This window comes from Heterodontus francisci, chromosome 11 (genome assembly GCF_036365525.1).
Source record: "Heterodontus francisci isolate sHetFra1 chromosome 11, sHetFra1.hap1, whole genome shotgun sequence".
Taxonomy (NCBI): Eukaryota; Metazoa; Chordata; class Chondrichthyes; order Heterodontiformes; family Heterodontidae; genus Heterodontus; species Heterodontus francisci.
In genome coordinates this window covers 39,676,813-39,692,479 of record NC_090381.1, presented here as the reverse complement: position 1 = coordinate 39,692,479, position 15,667 = coordinate 39,676,813, and the positions used below count along the sequence as shown (strand labels likewise).

General features: G+C 42.8%; 1 protein-coding gene across 1 annotated transcript; it reads left to right on the top strand.

The window, feature by feature from the left end:
- Positions 1-10,479: 10,479 nt before the first annotated feature.
- On the top strand, positions 10,480-14,306 carry LOC137374839 (eotaxin-like). Its single transcript, XM_068041387.1, has 3 exons — positions 10,480-10,963; positions 12,574-12,694; positions 12,807-14,306. The coding sequence occupies exons 1-3, from the start codon at positions 10,903-10,905 to the stop codon at positions 12,901-12,903; spliced, it is 279 nt and encodes a 92-aa protein (XP_067897488.1). The 5' UTR covers positions 10,480-10,902; the 3' UTR covers positions 12,904-14,306.
- The last annotated feature ends 1,361 nt before the right edge of the window (positions 14,307-15,667 follow it).

Below are 15,667 nucleotides of genomic sequence, written 5' to 3'. Positions count from 1 at the left end.
TGGCAGCAAACTGGGCTTGGATGGAACAAGCAGAGACCTCATGACCCTCAGTGTGGGCTTGCACTGCAGGACTTAGATGTTGTGAGGCTTCTGCCTGTGCTGCAATGGAAGCTGAGACTTTGGCTATCAGGCGTTCTGCAAGTGTTCTCATGGAGATGGCCACCACTGCCATACTGGAAAAGATGGGTTCCATGATTTACGCGAAGCCCTGTGCCAAGTTGGAGCCAGGTTTCTCCATGCTCCTTGACAGTGAGAAGAGGCTGTCTGGCAAGCCAGTCAATGCACCAAGCATTTCTGTGTGCATGCCCATCAGCCTTTTTCTATACACCACTCCATCAAAATTCTCATTTGTGTCCTTTACAGCAGAACTCGCGTGCAACCTCGCCTTCCAATGAGCTGCCTTTCCCCTGGCCTGGCTGAAGCCAACTTGTGCCAGGTGATTCACCAGGTGCAGCTCCCAACAATACTATCCTCTAACAGACGTGCAAGTGCCAGTATCTGAGCTGGTGACTGTGAGTGTCAGGTCAGGTAATGCTGTTTCTTCCTCAGAGATCTACTCTCCCTCTGGGCCTTCACCATCAGGCATCACGGACAACCAGGCAGCAGTTCTTGTGTATCCAAAAGCATAAATGCGCAAGTGGGATGAGGAAAGGAGTGGTGGAGAGAAAGTACAAGGTGCATGGTTGCACCATATTCATTTTGCACATCATCCCAGATTGCGGGATGAGTTTGAAATGGGATTTGAGAAAATGCATACCAGCATCCTGGATAACTTCAGTGACATCGTTTGCCCCGGCCTCAGTGACGGTGGCTTCAATTATCCCCCAGTACCATTTCCTCCATAGGGGTTAGCACATGCAACTGTGCATGGCCTTGCCTGTTTCCTGTTGCTGCTGTCTGTTATGGGGCACTATTATGGGGCACCTTGTGCTGCAAAAGAGAGGGAGGTCTGTCGGTGTGTGTGATGCAATGTGTTTGGGTGATGTGCCTGACATAGTTGAATAGCTGGCAGTGTGTGCAAGCTGTGAGATGTGGGTGTGAGGCTTGCAGCAGCGCTACGTGTGTGAGGATGAAGTGGAGTATATGAATATTAGGTATGAGTCCTGATTGCTAGAGCTTGTTGACAGATAAGTGATGCGGGTGTGGTGCATTGAGCAGTGTGTTAGGTTGGTGGTGCAGTTACTGGGACATGACATTTGAAGATGCACTCACTGGCTTTGACCACTCATGTGAGTACATTGAATTCCTTCCAGAACTGTATCCAGGTCCTCAGGCCCAGACTCCTGTCATTGACCTCCATGGTTTTCTGCTCCAACTGCCTTCACATTGTCTGTCTGGAGGGCTTCCTGTCCTCCTGCAGATGGAATACCTCTCCTCTCTTTCCAACCTCTTGCACTAAGGCATCCAGTGCTACGTCTGAGAACCTAGAGTTCTCTCTCTGGGCTTTTGTGCCATTACTCAGGGTTCTTCCTGGTCTTAATGTGTTTCCCAGTTAGTTGAATGAGCTGCTGCAGCCAGAATGCACCTCCCTTTTAAGAAGCGCAGACTGGCTTGAAGAAGTACAGGTTAGCTTTCTCATCACCTCGTCACACCTCACACTGACTGTAAAAGTTTCGATAGGTATGCGAAGAGAAACAAATTGGTGAAGGCAAATGTAGGTCCCTTACAGTCAGAAACAGGGAAATTTATTACGGGGAACAAAGAAATGGCTGATCAACTAAATGCATACTTTGGCTCTGTCTTCACAAAGGAGGACACCAATATCATACCAGAAATGTTGAGGAACACAGGGTTTAGTGAGAGGAAGGAACTGAAGGAAATCAGTATTAGTAGAGAAATGGTGTTGGGGAAATTGATGGGATTGAAGGCCGATAAATCCCCAGGGCCTGATAATCTACATCCCAGAGTACTTAAGGAAGTGGCCCTAGAAATAGTGGATGCATTGGTGGTCATCTTCCAAGATTCTATAGACTCTGGAACAGTTCCTCCAGATTGGAGGGTAGCCAATGTAATGTAGCAAAAACAGGGAAGCAGATTATTATCTGAACGGCTATAAATTGAGAGAGGGGAATATGCAATGAGACCTGGGTGTTCTCGTACACCAGTCGCTGAAGGAAAGCATGCAGGTGCAACAGGCAGTAAAAAAGGCAAATGGTATGTTGGCCTTCATAGCGAGAGGATTTGAGTACAGGAGCAGGAATGTCTTGCTGCAATTATACAGGGCCTTGGTGAGGCCACACCTGGAATATTGTGTACAGTTTTGGTCTCCTTATCTGAGGAAGGATGTTCTTGCTATAGAGGGAGTGCAGTGAAGGTTTACCAGACTGATTCCTGGGATGGCGGGACTGATGTATGAGGAGAGATTGAGTCGGCTAGGATTATATTTGCTGGAGTTCAGAAGAGTGAGGGGGGATCTCATAGAAACCTATAAAGTTCTAACAGGACTTGACAGGGTAGATGCAGGAAGGATGTTCCCGATGGTGGGGAGTCCAGAACCAGGGGTCATAGTCTAAGGATATGGGGTAAACCTTTCAAAACTGAGATGAGGAGAAATTTCTTCACCCAGAGAGTGGTGAGTCTGTGGAATTCGCCACCACAGAAAGCAGTTGAAGCCAAAACATTGTATGTTTTCAAGAAGGAGTTAGATATAGCTCTTGGGGAGAAAGGGATCAAAGGGTATGGGGGGAAAGCAGAAACAGGTTACTGAGTTGGATGATCAACCAGGATCATGATGAATGGCGGAGAAGGCTCGAAGGGCCAAATGGCCAACTCCTGCTCCTATTTTCTATGTTTCTATGTTTCTATCCAGACACATCTGTTTCTTTATTTGTCCCATTACCACTCCCTTTGGCTTTGTATCATGAAATCTTTTGTCACTTAATCTGTCCTGCCCTTCACCCTAACACAGACCTTCACTTTTGCTCTGCTTCTCCCCTCCTCTATTTCACTTGCTCAAACCCTGTTAGATTTCTAACTTTTGACAGTTCTGATGAAAGGTCATAGACCAAAAAGGTTAACTCTGTTTTTCTCTCCACAGATGCTGCCTAACCTGCTGAGTATTTCCAGCATTTTATGCTTTTGTTTCAGATTTCCAGCATCCGCAGAGTCAGATTTTATTCTGACGACAGAGGATCTGGCAGCATGCCAGATGTGCGGGGAGACCCTGCCTTAGCCCTCCGTCAGACCCCCTTTGCTACTTGACAGTATGCAGCCAATTAACTGACCGCCGTCGGGGACACCATCCTTTAGGAGCCGAGCTACTGCCTCCGGAGCTGCCGGCCAATCAGAGGGCCAGCAGCTCTGCAGTACTGGGAGCACCACTAGGAGCAATGGCCACTGCTGGTACTACAGGAGGCCCTGCAGTGCAATGACCGGAGAAAAGTGATGACAACCCCGAGAAAGGTAAGTGGGGTCGGGGTCATCAGAGCTAATCAGGCAGGCCCTGGTGATGGGTTGAAGGGCGTGTTGGTGAGAGTGGTGTGGAGCCTTCCTGGGTGGGTTGGGGAAGCCCTCTGGGGGCCCTGGAATTCTCCCAAAAGGAGGGACCTCCCCAGCGACTCCACTAGGAGGCCGCTAGGCTTTTCCTAGCAGCATCTCCCCACAGCAGCGGGCTCCTCCGCCTTCTACAAAATTGAGGTTGAGGCTGGAAGAAGCCCTTAAGTGGGCATTAATTGGCCACTTCCATTGGCCCGGGCCCCTGACATTTTGTTTGCTCCCCGCCTCCATGTCCACCTCCAAGGTAGCACAAAATTCAGCCCACAGTATTTTGCTTTTGTAACTTTAATTGATGCTAGCCTTGTATGAACCTGGGACCCCTGCTGAGCATGCAGCCACACGACATGCATTTGACATAGGGCTGAACACCACTATCATGGAAATGAGCAGTCAACACAACGTTTGCCTGCTATCTGAATTACTTTTAACAGGCACAGGTTAATCACGCATCATGATCCCTGTTATCGGGCCTTATTGAATTTTTAGCCCACAAACTATGAGGATAACAAAACCGGCTGTATAATGATAACAATTGCAAATCAAACCAAGTAATTCAGTCCACAAGCACCTTGCAGAGAAAGTAAACCAAACTACAGCGCACAAAAAACCTACAACTACAGCACACAAAAAACCTACAAGGGATAAGTTCATACAGTGACTCGTCAGCTGTATTTTCTGGAATTGGATCTAACATATCATAATTAAACATTTCACTACACATCTCAAACAGAAATCAGAAACTAACAAAAGAGCAATTAATTCTCATGCTGTAATTACTGATGGAAAATACAGCAGAAATATCTAATACACTCAGACCATGTGGCCACGTGATGAATGCAATATATTAGTGGTTTCTCCCCTTTGGAAGATGATTAACACAGAAAACAAAGATAAAACGTACAATACAATTACTTCGGTTTCTTATTTGCAAAAAATTCCAGCCAAAACTCCCCTGTTGAGTTAATGAGTAATGTGGCACTATGGCATACATGTTAGGGAAATCCCCATGTCTAATGACTGGTCAGTACTGACTTATCTGATTTCAGTCAAGCTGGAGTGTGACAATTGGCCTCAGCACCTATGGGTTAGGGTTGCAGAGGGAATATTAAAAAATACGTCAGCCATGCTTCCTACTCCTCAATACCATCCAGGGATCTGTTCTGAAAAGTGCACATTTAGCTGAGGGCATGGGTGGGTCCCGTTGAGATGTGTGGCTGGCACTCGTGGTTCACATTTAAAGCATAGGGACTTGGGTGAGATACTGGAGGGCAACCAGCACCTGTGGAAGCAGAGCCCAGTGTGAGTAAGTACTCCCAGGAGAGGAAGTAGGAAAGAGGGTAGAAAATTGTAAGGAAAGAAAAAAAATCTAAGTAGTTTAAAACATATCTGCTCCCAATTTGATATTTCACACTTTAATTAGCATATTTTATTCAATCCAAAGGAGTGTTCTTTGACATATTCATCGACAGAACAGTGTCACCTTTGCAGCCTGTACTTAGTCTCCAAGCTTCAGTCTTAAACTGGCACTGAAAACATGAAAGAACTCAAATACTTCAACTCACCAACCATTAAGTGCACGATGTGCCCAAAAATAGTGACAATCTAGCAAAATCACTTTAAAAAGACCACTGAGTATTGTGTAAACTGCTATGTGGATAGTTTACATCAGCATCATTGTTTAGTGGTTAAAAACCAATCTCGCCACTGGGACTCATTAACAGTAGTCATGCCACTTAACGGCTTATGTAACTGCAGATGGGAGGTGATGGGATGGGGGGGGCCCATGAAATAGTGACAGAAGGCAGGGGGTGAAGTGCCCGTTGCCTTCCCATCGCCCTGGGATTAAGTCGGAGGCGAGAAAAGCAGAAAACAGCCTTCCCGTCCAGAGGCTAGTTGAGGTCCTTAAGTGGCCAATTAATAGTGACTTAAGGACCTCTTCTCATCGCTGCTGGTATTCTACCCAGTAAAACAAGGTGACCTCCCTGTAGGCTTGGTAGCGGAGGCCTCCTCCTTGGGCAATCTGTGGCCCATGGAGGGCCTCTGGCAGAAAAGGCCACCCCTCCGTTAAGAGCCCCCCACCCTCACAGACAACCCACCCTCCCCCCCTCACCAGGGCCTGCCAGATTAGCCCTGGCGATCATGCTGCACTGACCTGGGGCTCCATCGATGGGCCTGGTTCCAGGCCTCATAGTACTGGCAGAGTCCACTGCTGCCAGTGGCGCTGCCGTGACTACTGAGCTGCTGGACCTTTGCCGGCAGCTCTGGGTAGCGGGATCCCAGCCCATAAAGGGATGAGAACGACAGTGCCCGGAAGTTAATTGCCTGAGCGCCGTTAAATTGTGTCGGAGGGTCTTCAAAGGGCTGAAGTGGGGTTCCCCTTGCTTTTTCGCCTGGCATTGGGACCCTTGCCGGCTCCACACAATTCAGCCCATGATGTTTTCCATCCATATTGTTGATGTGCCTGAGGTCTATTGTGCAACCATTGCACATTACACTGAATAATACACAGGGGAAGCTCTTTAAGGCCTATCAAATGTTAATGGGCTCCTTTCTCCATGACATGGCACCTGAATAGCACTGCTGGAGTTCAACTCCCAAATAAATGATTACTGAAGGTTTGGAATATTCCTAGGCCACTTGCTATCCTTATCTCACTGTAAAAATTTCTACCCCTTAACATTGCTCCAGACCCATGAAGTCTCATGGCATCAGGTCAAATATTGGCAAAGAAACCTCCAGCTGATTATCACTTATCACCCTCCACCAGCTGATGAATGCTCCATGTTTAACACTACTTGGAAGAAGCATTAAGGGTAGCACAGAATGTATTCTGGGTGGGGGAGCTTCAATTTGCATCATCAGGAGTGGCTCGGTAGTAGCACCACTGATTGAGCTGGCTGAGTTCTGAAGGACAGAGCTGCCAGATTGGGCTTGCACCAGATTGTGAGAGAACTAGCTCAAGATAAAAACCTACTTGACTTCATCTTCAACAATGTACCTATTACAGATTAGTCTGTCCATGACAGTATTTGTAGGAGGTTGGTAGTAGGTCACACTGCGTAGTCCTTGTTTTCTTCACAATGATGACACTCTGCAACAGGTTGTGTGGAACTATCACAGAACCAAATAGGATAGATTAAGAACAAACCTAACAGCTCAAAACCTGGCATCCATGAGGTGCCAGGTGGGACACCAGCAGCAGCAGAATTGTATTCCACCACAATCTGTAACCTCATGGCCTGGAATATGACTGACTCTATATTACTGTCAAGCCAAGTGACAAATCTTGGTTCAATAAAGAGTGTAGAAGAGCCTTCCAGGAGACAGCCACAACCCAGGACGACATGCATGCTAAACATTGGAAGTTGACTGAGTGACAGAAAACAAAGTAATGATGAATGTTTGTTTTTCGGACTGGAGGAAGGTATAGTGTGGGGTCCCCCAGGGGTTGATACCAGAATGACTGCTTTTCTTGATATTTATCGGTGACCTAACTTTGGGTGTGCAGGGCGTACTTTTGAAATTTACAGAGGACACAAAACTTGAAAGTATTGTGAACTGTGAGGAGGATGGTGATAGACTGCAAGAGGATATAAACTGGCTGCTGGAATAGGTGGACACGTGGTCGATGAAATGTAATACAGAGAAATGTGAAGTGCTATATTTTGGTAAGAAGAATGAGGTAAGGCAATACAAATTAAAGGGCGTAGTTCTAAAGGGGGTGCAGGAACAGAGAAACTTGGGGATATATCTGCATAGATCATTGAAGGTGGAAGGGCAAGTTGAGAAAGGTTAAAAAGGCATATGGGCTTTATAAATAAAGGCAAAGCAAGGGAGTTACGATGAACCTTAATAAAACTCTGGTTTGGCCTCAAGTAGAGAATTGTGTCCAATTCTAGGCACTGCAACTTAGGAAGGATATGAAGGCTTTAGAGAGGGTGCAGAAAAGATTTGCAAGAATGGTTCCAGGGATGAGGGACTTTGGTTACATGGATAGATTGAAGAAGCTGGGGTTGTTCTCCTCAGAGATGTTCAAAATCATGAGAAGTCTGGACAGAGTGGATAGAGAGAAACTGTACCCTTTGGTGGAAGGATCAAGAACAAGACGGCACAGATTTAAGGTAATTGATAAAAGAAGCAATGGAGACATGAGGAAAAACTTTTTCACGCAGCAAGTAGTTAGGATCTGGAATGCATTACCTGAGAGTGTGGTGGAGGCAGATTCAATTAGGGCTTTTAAAATGGAATTGGTTAACATCTGAAGGGAAAAAAATTGCAGGGCTACAGGCTACAAGCAAAGAGCAGATAATGGGATTAGCTTGCAGAGAGCCAGCATAGATAAAATGGGCCAAATGGCCTCCTTCTGTGCTGTAAACATTCAATGACTCTATGATATAGACAGAGCTAAGTGATCCCACAAACAACAGATCAGATCAAACTTTGCAGTCCTGTCACATCCAGTCGTGAATGGAGGTGGACAATTTAACAACAAGCAGGAGGAGATTCCATGAACATTCCATCCGCAGTGATAGTGAAGCCCAACACATGAGTGCAAAAGACAAGGCTGAAGCACTCACAACCATCTTCAGCAAGAAGTGCTGAGTGAATGAACCATCTACAGCTGTTCCTGAGGTTCCAGCCATCACAGATGCCAGTCTTCACCCAATTTGATTCTCTCCATATGATTTCAAGCAATGGCTGAGTGCACTGGTTACATCAAAGTCTATAGGCCCTGACAATGTTCAAGCTGTAATGCTGAAGACATGTATTCCAGTATAGCTACAATACTGGCATCTACTCGACAAAGTGGAAAATTGCCCAGGTGTGTCCTGTCCACAAAAAGCAAGACAAATCCAATTTGGTCAATTACCACCCTACTCTCAATAATAAGCAAAGTGATCGGTGGTGTCGTCAACAGTGCTATCAAGTTGCACTTGCTCAGCAATAACCTGCTAATCAGTTTGGGTTCTGCCAGGATTACTCACCCATGTTTCATCAGAGCCTTCATCATGGACAAAAGAGTGCAATTCCAGGGGTGAGGTGACATTGACTGCCCTTGACATCAAGGCAGCATTTAGCCAAGTGTGGCATCAAGGAGCCCTCATAAAACAGAGTCAATGGGGGTCAGAGGGAAAACTTTCCAATGGCTGGAGTATTGCCAAGCACAAAGGAAGATGGTTGTGGTTGTTGCAGGTCAATCATCTCAGCCCCCAGACATCACCGCAGGTGATCCTCAGGACAGTGTCCCAGGATCAAACATCTTCAGCTGCTCCATCAATAACTAACCCTTCATCAGAAGATCAGAAGTCGAGATTTTCACTGATGCTTGAACAGTCTTCATTTCCATTTGCAATTCCCCAGATAATGAAGCAGCCTGTGACAAAATGCAGCAAGACAGGGTCTAACTACCTCCCCTTGCCTTTCAATGGCATTAACATCATTGAATCCCGCACCATCAACATCCTGGAGATTTCCATTGACCAGAAATGTAACTAGACCAGCCACATAATATTACAGCTACAAGAATCAGAGGCTGGGTATTCTGCAGCGAATGACTCAGATTCCAACTCTCCACAGCCTTTCCACCTTTTACAGGGCACAAGTCATGAATGTGATGGAATACTCTCCACTTGTCCAGAGGAGTGAAGTTCTGGCAATAAACAAAAAGCTCAACATCATGCAGGATAAAATCCACATGAATAGTGCCCCATCCATCATCTTAAACCTCCACCATCGTCACAACATGGCTCCAGTGTGTACCATCTACAAGATGTACTGCAGCAGCTCACCAAGGCTTTTTGAACAGCACTTTCCAAACCTGAAAGAAGAACAAGCACAGCAGTGGCATGGGAACGCCATCATTTCCAAGTCTCACATAGCATCCTAACCTGGAACTATAACATTGTTCCTACATCATCACTGCATCAAATTTCTCGAACTCCCACCTAACAGCACTATGGGTGTACCTTCACAACCCCGCTGAGGTGGTTTAAGAAGGCAACTCACCAGCACCTTCTCAAGGGCAACCAGGAATGGGCAATAAAAGGAATGAATAAATGGTTATATATATTAACTGAGCTCAAATAATGGCACATTGTTGGCCTATAGTGCTACTGGGGCGTGCAGTGTTTGAAAATCAGTATACCTAATTCCTATCATTAGACCCTCATTATCTTCCCCATTGTCTATGACTCCCACTACAACAGAAAACACATATAATGCCCCATTCTTTGCAATGCTCAATGCTTAGAGCTTTCTACTCAATTATAGGAATGTATCCTGTATAATCCAAACCACCTTTCCTTAGTCCAATCAACCGGATACTTTTAATAATATTTTCTTCAAATTAAAATATGGATTGACCATTCTAGAGAATAAAGAACAAATAAATGAAAAAAATAATTAACATAATAAACCATTTGCATTCATTGAAAAGGGGAATGGTTAATTTATTCTGGTGCAATTATGGTAAAGTTTTCATTATCCATGTTGATTATTGTCTGCTAACTAGACCCAATGGAATTGATGCATTAGGTTGGATTTTTTAGTTCTTGACTACAACCTCCTGCACTTTGCTGAAACTTCTTGCACTTGGCTGCAACTTTGAATCAGGACGGTTTGGGGATTCAGATCAGTTCGAGGCTTTTATTTTTGCATTGGGCTTCAGCTTTGCTTTGTATCAGGTTAAATCTTCCATTCATCTCAGATGGACCTTAGGCCAGGCGAGATTGGGTCATTTGGAGCCTCAATTAACGGCCAACCTTACAGGTCCTACAGGATAATCGAGGTTTCACAGCATGACACAAGAGTCAGTCAATGTGGGCATCCAATGGCTGAACTTTAGCTGAACTTCCTACAAAGAACCAAATATATTTTCTTAACCTGATGGTCATACTTTTACAATGGAAGCTTTGTCAATTTGTTCCGTGTAGCTCTTCGGAGGCAGATCTGTGGTTTTGAGAAGACGTAGAGATATGTTAATGAGATACACCAAAAGTTGCTGCAGAAAATGAAAAAGTCAATCCAATAAGGGAAAATCAACTTTTCTGAACACAATAAAAGAGTGAATACATTTGGTCTTCAATCAATTAAAATAACCAGTAATTTGAAAGAATTAAATGCTGTTCAGTGATGGCCACAAAGCTAATGCCTTCTGTGAAAAGTTGTTTCAAGCAAAGACAATGCAAAGGAAACAACTAAAAAAAGGAACTGGGGGCTGAAGTACAAATCTGATCATCTTATCAGAATTTCCACAGGGGCACGGTAAACTCACCTCCCCATCACCGCCTCCCTGCACGGAATTTAGACAGGAAACTGACCGTCTGAGGGGATATATACGAGCTGCAATTCAAAGAAATTCTAGATTTTTGGATCTGTCCAGCCAGTGAGGAAATCTATTTCGAGAAAATGAAGCAAGTTCTTGTGGTACTAATTTGTCTCAGTATCTTCATGTTGGTTGTGTCAGCAGGTGAGCGAGATGTTTATTTTATGTTCAGTTTATTGTCTGCTTTTAAGATACCTTGTCGCTTAAACAAATTTTAAAAAAGGACAACTTGTAGATTCTACAGAATCTTGGCAGGTTGCTCGTCTCTGAGTGAGATTTCAAAATTTTTCCTAACCAAATTTCAATACTTGTAACAATGCCATTTGCAGGACTGTACTGAACATATAAGCAAATGTAAATAGCTTTTGAGCAAAGTAGCAAGACATATTTTCTCTCAACAGCTACAGAATAGATTTCAGTCCTGGTTTATGTTTCTCTGTGGTTTCATTTTTTGATGGAGTTTGTTTGATTGACAAGCATGAAACAGGTAATTTGATTGTAATAAAGTATTACAAAATTGTATACAGTACAATTTGGTCTCGAGTTAAAAGAAGAGCAATTTTGATTTACAGTAATAATAATTGGTGGTTGCAGATGGTTATGGTTACAACACTTCCCTGTGTGTTTCGAAGCACACTGATTATATATAAATTGACAAAACCCACAAGAACCACATTAGCGTAAAGTTCTCTACTGGAATAGTGCTGGAAGTTCACTACAACTTCTTTACCTATAGACTAATTAACTTATTGATAGCCTGATACTGGCCTGTATGGTTCCAGTACACTTTCCTTCAGTACTGGCCTCTACTGATATCAGCAAGGACTATTGCAATCTTTAGCATGTGCTGTAATGAGAGATCACCAATAACCAGTGCAAGACACTACTGAAAGGTCATTTGACTGACAACCAGAACTAACACTGAAACTTCAGATGCTCTAAAGTGCTTATATACATATGCAAGTGTTGTCTTACAATGACAGGTGGAATCTCAAAGTATTGAGAGCAGTGCTCATCCCGTACCTCCTCTGTCCTACACTAATTTGTTCTTTAAAGATGAGCATAACCCAAGTTGGGATTTTGTAATTAATGATAAGCAATGTGATCAATAAGATAACACAAATTTCATTTTGATGCTTATTATATTAAGCCCTGTATATTTATTAAGAAGAATCATTAGATTGATTGTAAGGATGTTCAGAGTAGATTTTCTTTTTAAATAATGCTATAAGTACAAGAGAAAGCAAGTTAGGTGTTCACATATGTGCTTATTAAAGTAACAATCACTTTTTAAAATTAATTTTGTGTCAGTCAAGGTGAGGGAAATTTAGCACTGGGAAATGGCACAGTTTCAGATTTCAGACATGCTTTGCCAGTGTCAAGCAGTCAGGACGGCACAATTAGCTGCAGGACAAACCTCCCTTTATTCTACTCCAGCAATGTGCCTCAGTCTCAGAAGAATACTCTTTGCTGTAGCAATGGGACATATCTTGTTTTGCTACAACAGCCCTCCTGTGGTCTGACTGCGACTGTCAGCTTAGCACTAAAGGAGGGCAATTCTGTGCTGTAGGGCTGGTGCTCACTGGGATATGGTTTGAGTCGATACAAATGTATTTCATATTTTTTTAGGAGCCTTACAGTCAGCAGACAAAACAAATGTTCATCCCTTCAGTCTGGCCTTAATGCAATGCTCCAGATTTTTCCTTTCTTTCCTTAAAGTATTGAATAACGTGCCTTTAATTTTTGCTTTCTAGCTCCTAATCCAATATGGAAGAATTGCTGCCGGAGGTACTCAAAGACAGTCCCTCGCTTCAACAGAATTGAGGATTACACAATGCAGGAAAATGATGGTCGCTGCAAGATTAAAGCTGTGCTGTAAGTACTCAGAACAGTGGCTATCTTTAGAACCTGTCATTATAAACCATTATTAACAGCCTGTGTCGTACACAGTTCGCACTGTAAGTAAATCTATTCTGTTTCTTTTCAGATTCAAAGTAAGAGGCAGGAAGATCTGCTCAGATCCGAATGATGAGCGAGTGCAGAAACTTGTGGAAAAGCTTTCCCAAAAGGAACAGAGGGGATGAAGATGGAGTTGATTCTCTGTTGCTAATGAGGACAACATGACTGTCTACAAAGCGAAGAATATTTTCAAAAAGCATTTTTCTTTTTAAAGTTCGCTTTTCTACATTAAACACAAGTTTCCTTGTCATCAGAAAGTTCACAAATGCAAGGAAGGCTCAAACACACCATTTCGATTATTGAGCCAATGTCAGTCAAATTTGATGCTGCTCCTTATGTTGGTACTGTTTCTACACATCACTGAATTGTTCATTTAGTTTTATTAATGCGACAAACATGTCAGTGTGTCAGCCTCTGGATAACAGACAATTCATATCCAACTCCCACACCCAATATTCTCACCTGGTTGACTGAAGACATCAATGCTGAGACATGAGTCTGTCTGCAGTGGCAGAACTTAGGTACCTCAGTTAAGAAACTAGTCAACCATTTGTGGACACACACAGTACTTCTCAGACCACTCCCTGGTATTACAGCCAAATCATCAATTTTTTTATTGTAAGAAAAGAAACTGCCATCTTTCTGAAGGAGAGCAACCCTTGTTTTATTTCAATAAAAAAAAAATTTAAATGAAGGTAAAAGCCCTGTAATTACTGATTCATGGACAATTACCACATTTTAGCCTTATGCATTTCTCAAGTGCTATTTTGTTAAAACTATTACCTTTTAACTTATAACTGACATTTAAGGTACTAGCTCTATCCTTTTTAAAATATAGAATTAAAGCTAAAGTAGCCCATTGTCAACAAAACAATGATCCTTTACTACATCTTCTTACATTTAAAGTGTCTTTACTGTCAGGCAGTGAAAAATCATTTTTGTCATTTTAATATATTTCAGAAAAAGATTAAATGAAGGTAGTGCCCCTTTAAGTTGATCGGAGAGAGCAATGCTGATTTTCTTTCATGACATGGTGCACAGTAACTCAGTCTTTGCACTGCATTGCATATAGAAATGATTGCTGAATGTTTAAATTATTATTCAATACTACTTCTGTATAATTGTATTTTATAATGTCTCCCAAAACCAGGGACTGCTGTTTAAAGAGTGACATGTTCTATTATTTATTTTGCTTGTAATTTGCCTACACCTGTTCATCATTTTTCTAAAATATATATAGTTTCCTGAATAGATTACCTTTGTGGTCTATTATTAGCCTTTGCTATATCCCGAGCTGGGAATTCACTTGCTTCCAAAACTTTTATGACTCCATTTAAGCTTATGGTGCATGTATACCCCCAAAAATATTAATACCCCATTACCAGCTGATTTGTAACACTTGCACCTCACAGTTACCAATTGTTTCAATTACTTTTCTCAGTCGACTCATTGTGTCTGAATGCTATGTGATAATAAAACAATTCTGTTGCATGGGAACTTAAATTAAATGTAATTAAGTGGAAGGCAACCAGACTGCTGGCTCTCATCTGTTTGGAAATATCATTGAAGGGAGGAGGAACCGAGGGGGGTGGGGTGGGGTGGGGAGAGGGAGCGTGAACATTTACTCAGAAACTTCCCATTCCAGATTTGGCATTATCTCTCAATATGGCTGAAGAGACATTACTGACTGCTGGAAGCAGAAGGGATCTGGGGCAGTGGCAATGCTGAAACACCTTACCAGGTAACAGCACCAGAATTCTCCACGGCAATGTCTCTTTCCCCTTGGCTCAAAGCAAGGTCTTGTGGGATCCTGTAGTTCTAGGGGTCGCTGACGTAAAATGCAGCTCTGAAGAGGTAAAAAAAAATCAGTCTTTTAATTATGTCTTTTAAAAATAACCACTGAATAGTCCAAACATATAATTGCTTCATAAATTGATTCGTTTTACTTCCAGCTGGATTTGTGGAGTATTTTGTGTAACAAAGTTAAACGGTAAGTGAATAAAACTAAACATAATTCACCGGTATGATTAATATTTCCAGAGACAATAAACAAGTTGTCATTTTGTGCCTTACTCTGTTATAATCCGGAGAGCCAGTTGGCGAAGGATGATATTAGATGAGATATGTTGATTGATCTACACTCCGATGAATGTGTCGCCAAAAGAGCTAAGAAGATTTTCAAGATTACTTTTCCAGCTGCGAGAGAGTCCACTGTAACATCTTGTTCAAAAGCCCTAGCAACTACCCTCACTTTAGTCTTATAAGTCCCAACTGCAAAGAATATTTCAGTACAATACCATCTATGTGTCTAGGCTGACTGTCTCTTATTTGGTACCTATGAATAAACTCCAAACTATCTCCAAATCTCCAATTCTTTTTGTTTTGCCTCCCTTAGTAGTTTATCCTCATTTTTATTGGCAACACCAAAACTTCACGGTTGTTACGACCAGGTGAGAAAGGTGTCTAGGGGTCCCTCTCAGCTTTCATCTGGTCTTACCGTAACAGGGTTTAATTTTAAACACACTGTGTTTTTAGCTCCTCCTTGGTGAATCCTTGTTCACCGTTTTCCAATTATAAGGCAAAGAAACTAGTACAAACAGGTTTTCTTAGGTTTAAAGAAGAAAAGTTGAAATTTATTAAACTTAAACGTACACTCTAATTTGGTTGAGGCCTACGGATGCACGACGAGCCCACGCTAGCATGCATACGCAATACACACATGCAAATAGAGAAAGGAAAGAGCAGAAGGGAAAAAATAAAGTGGAAAAGTTTGAGGCAATCACTGAAGAGTTTTTGTTACGGTTTTTCAAGCTCACTATAGAGTCCTTGATTTTAGATAGATCTTGTTTTTCATTGGGGCCCAGTATTCTTCCTCGACCTTGTTCACTG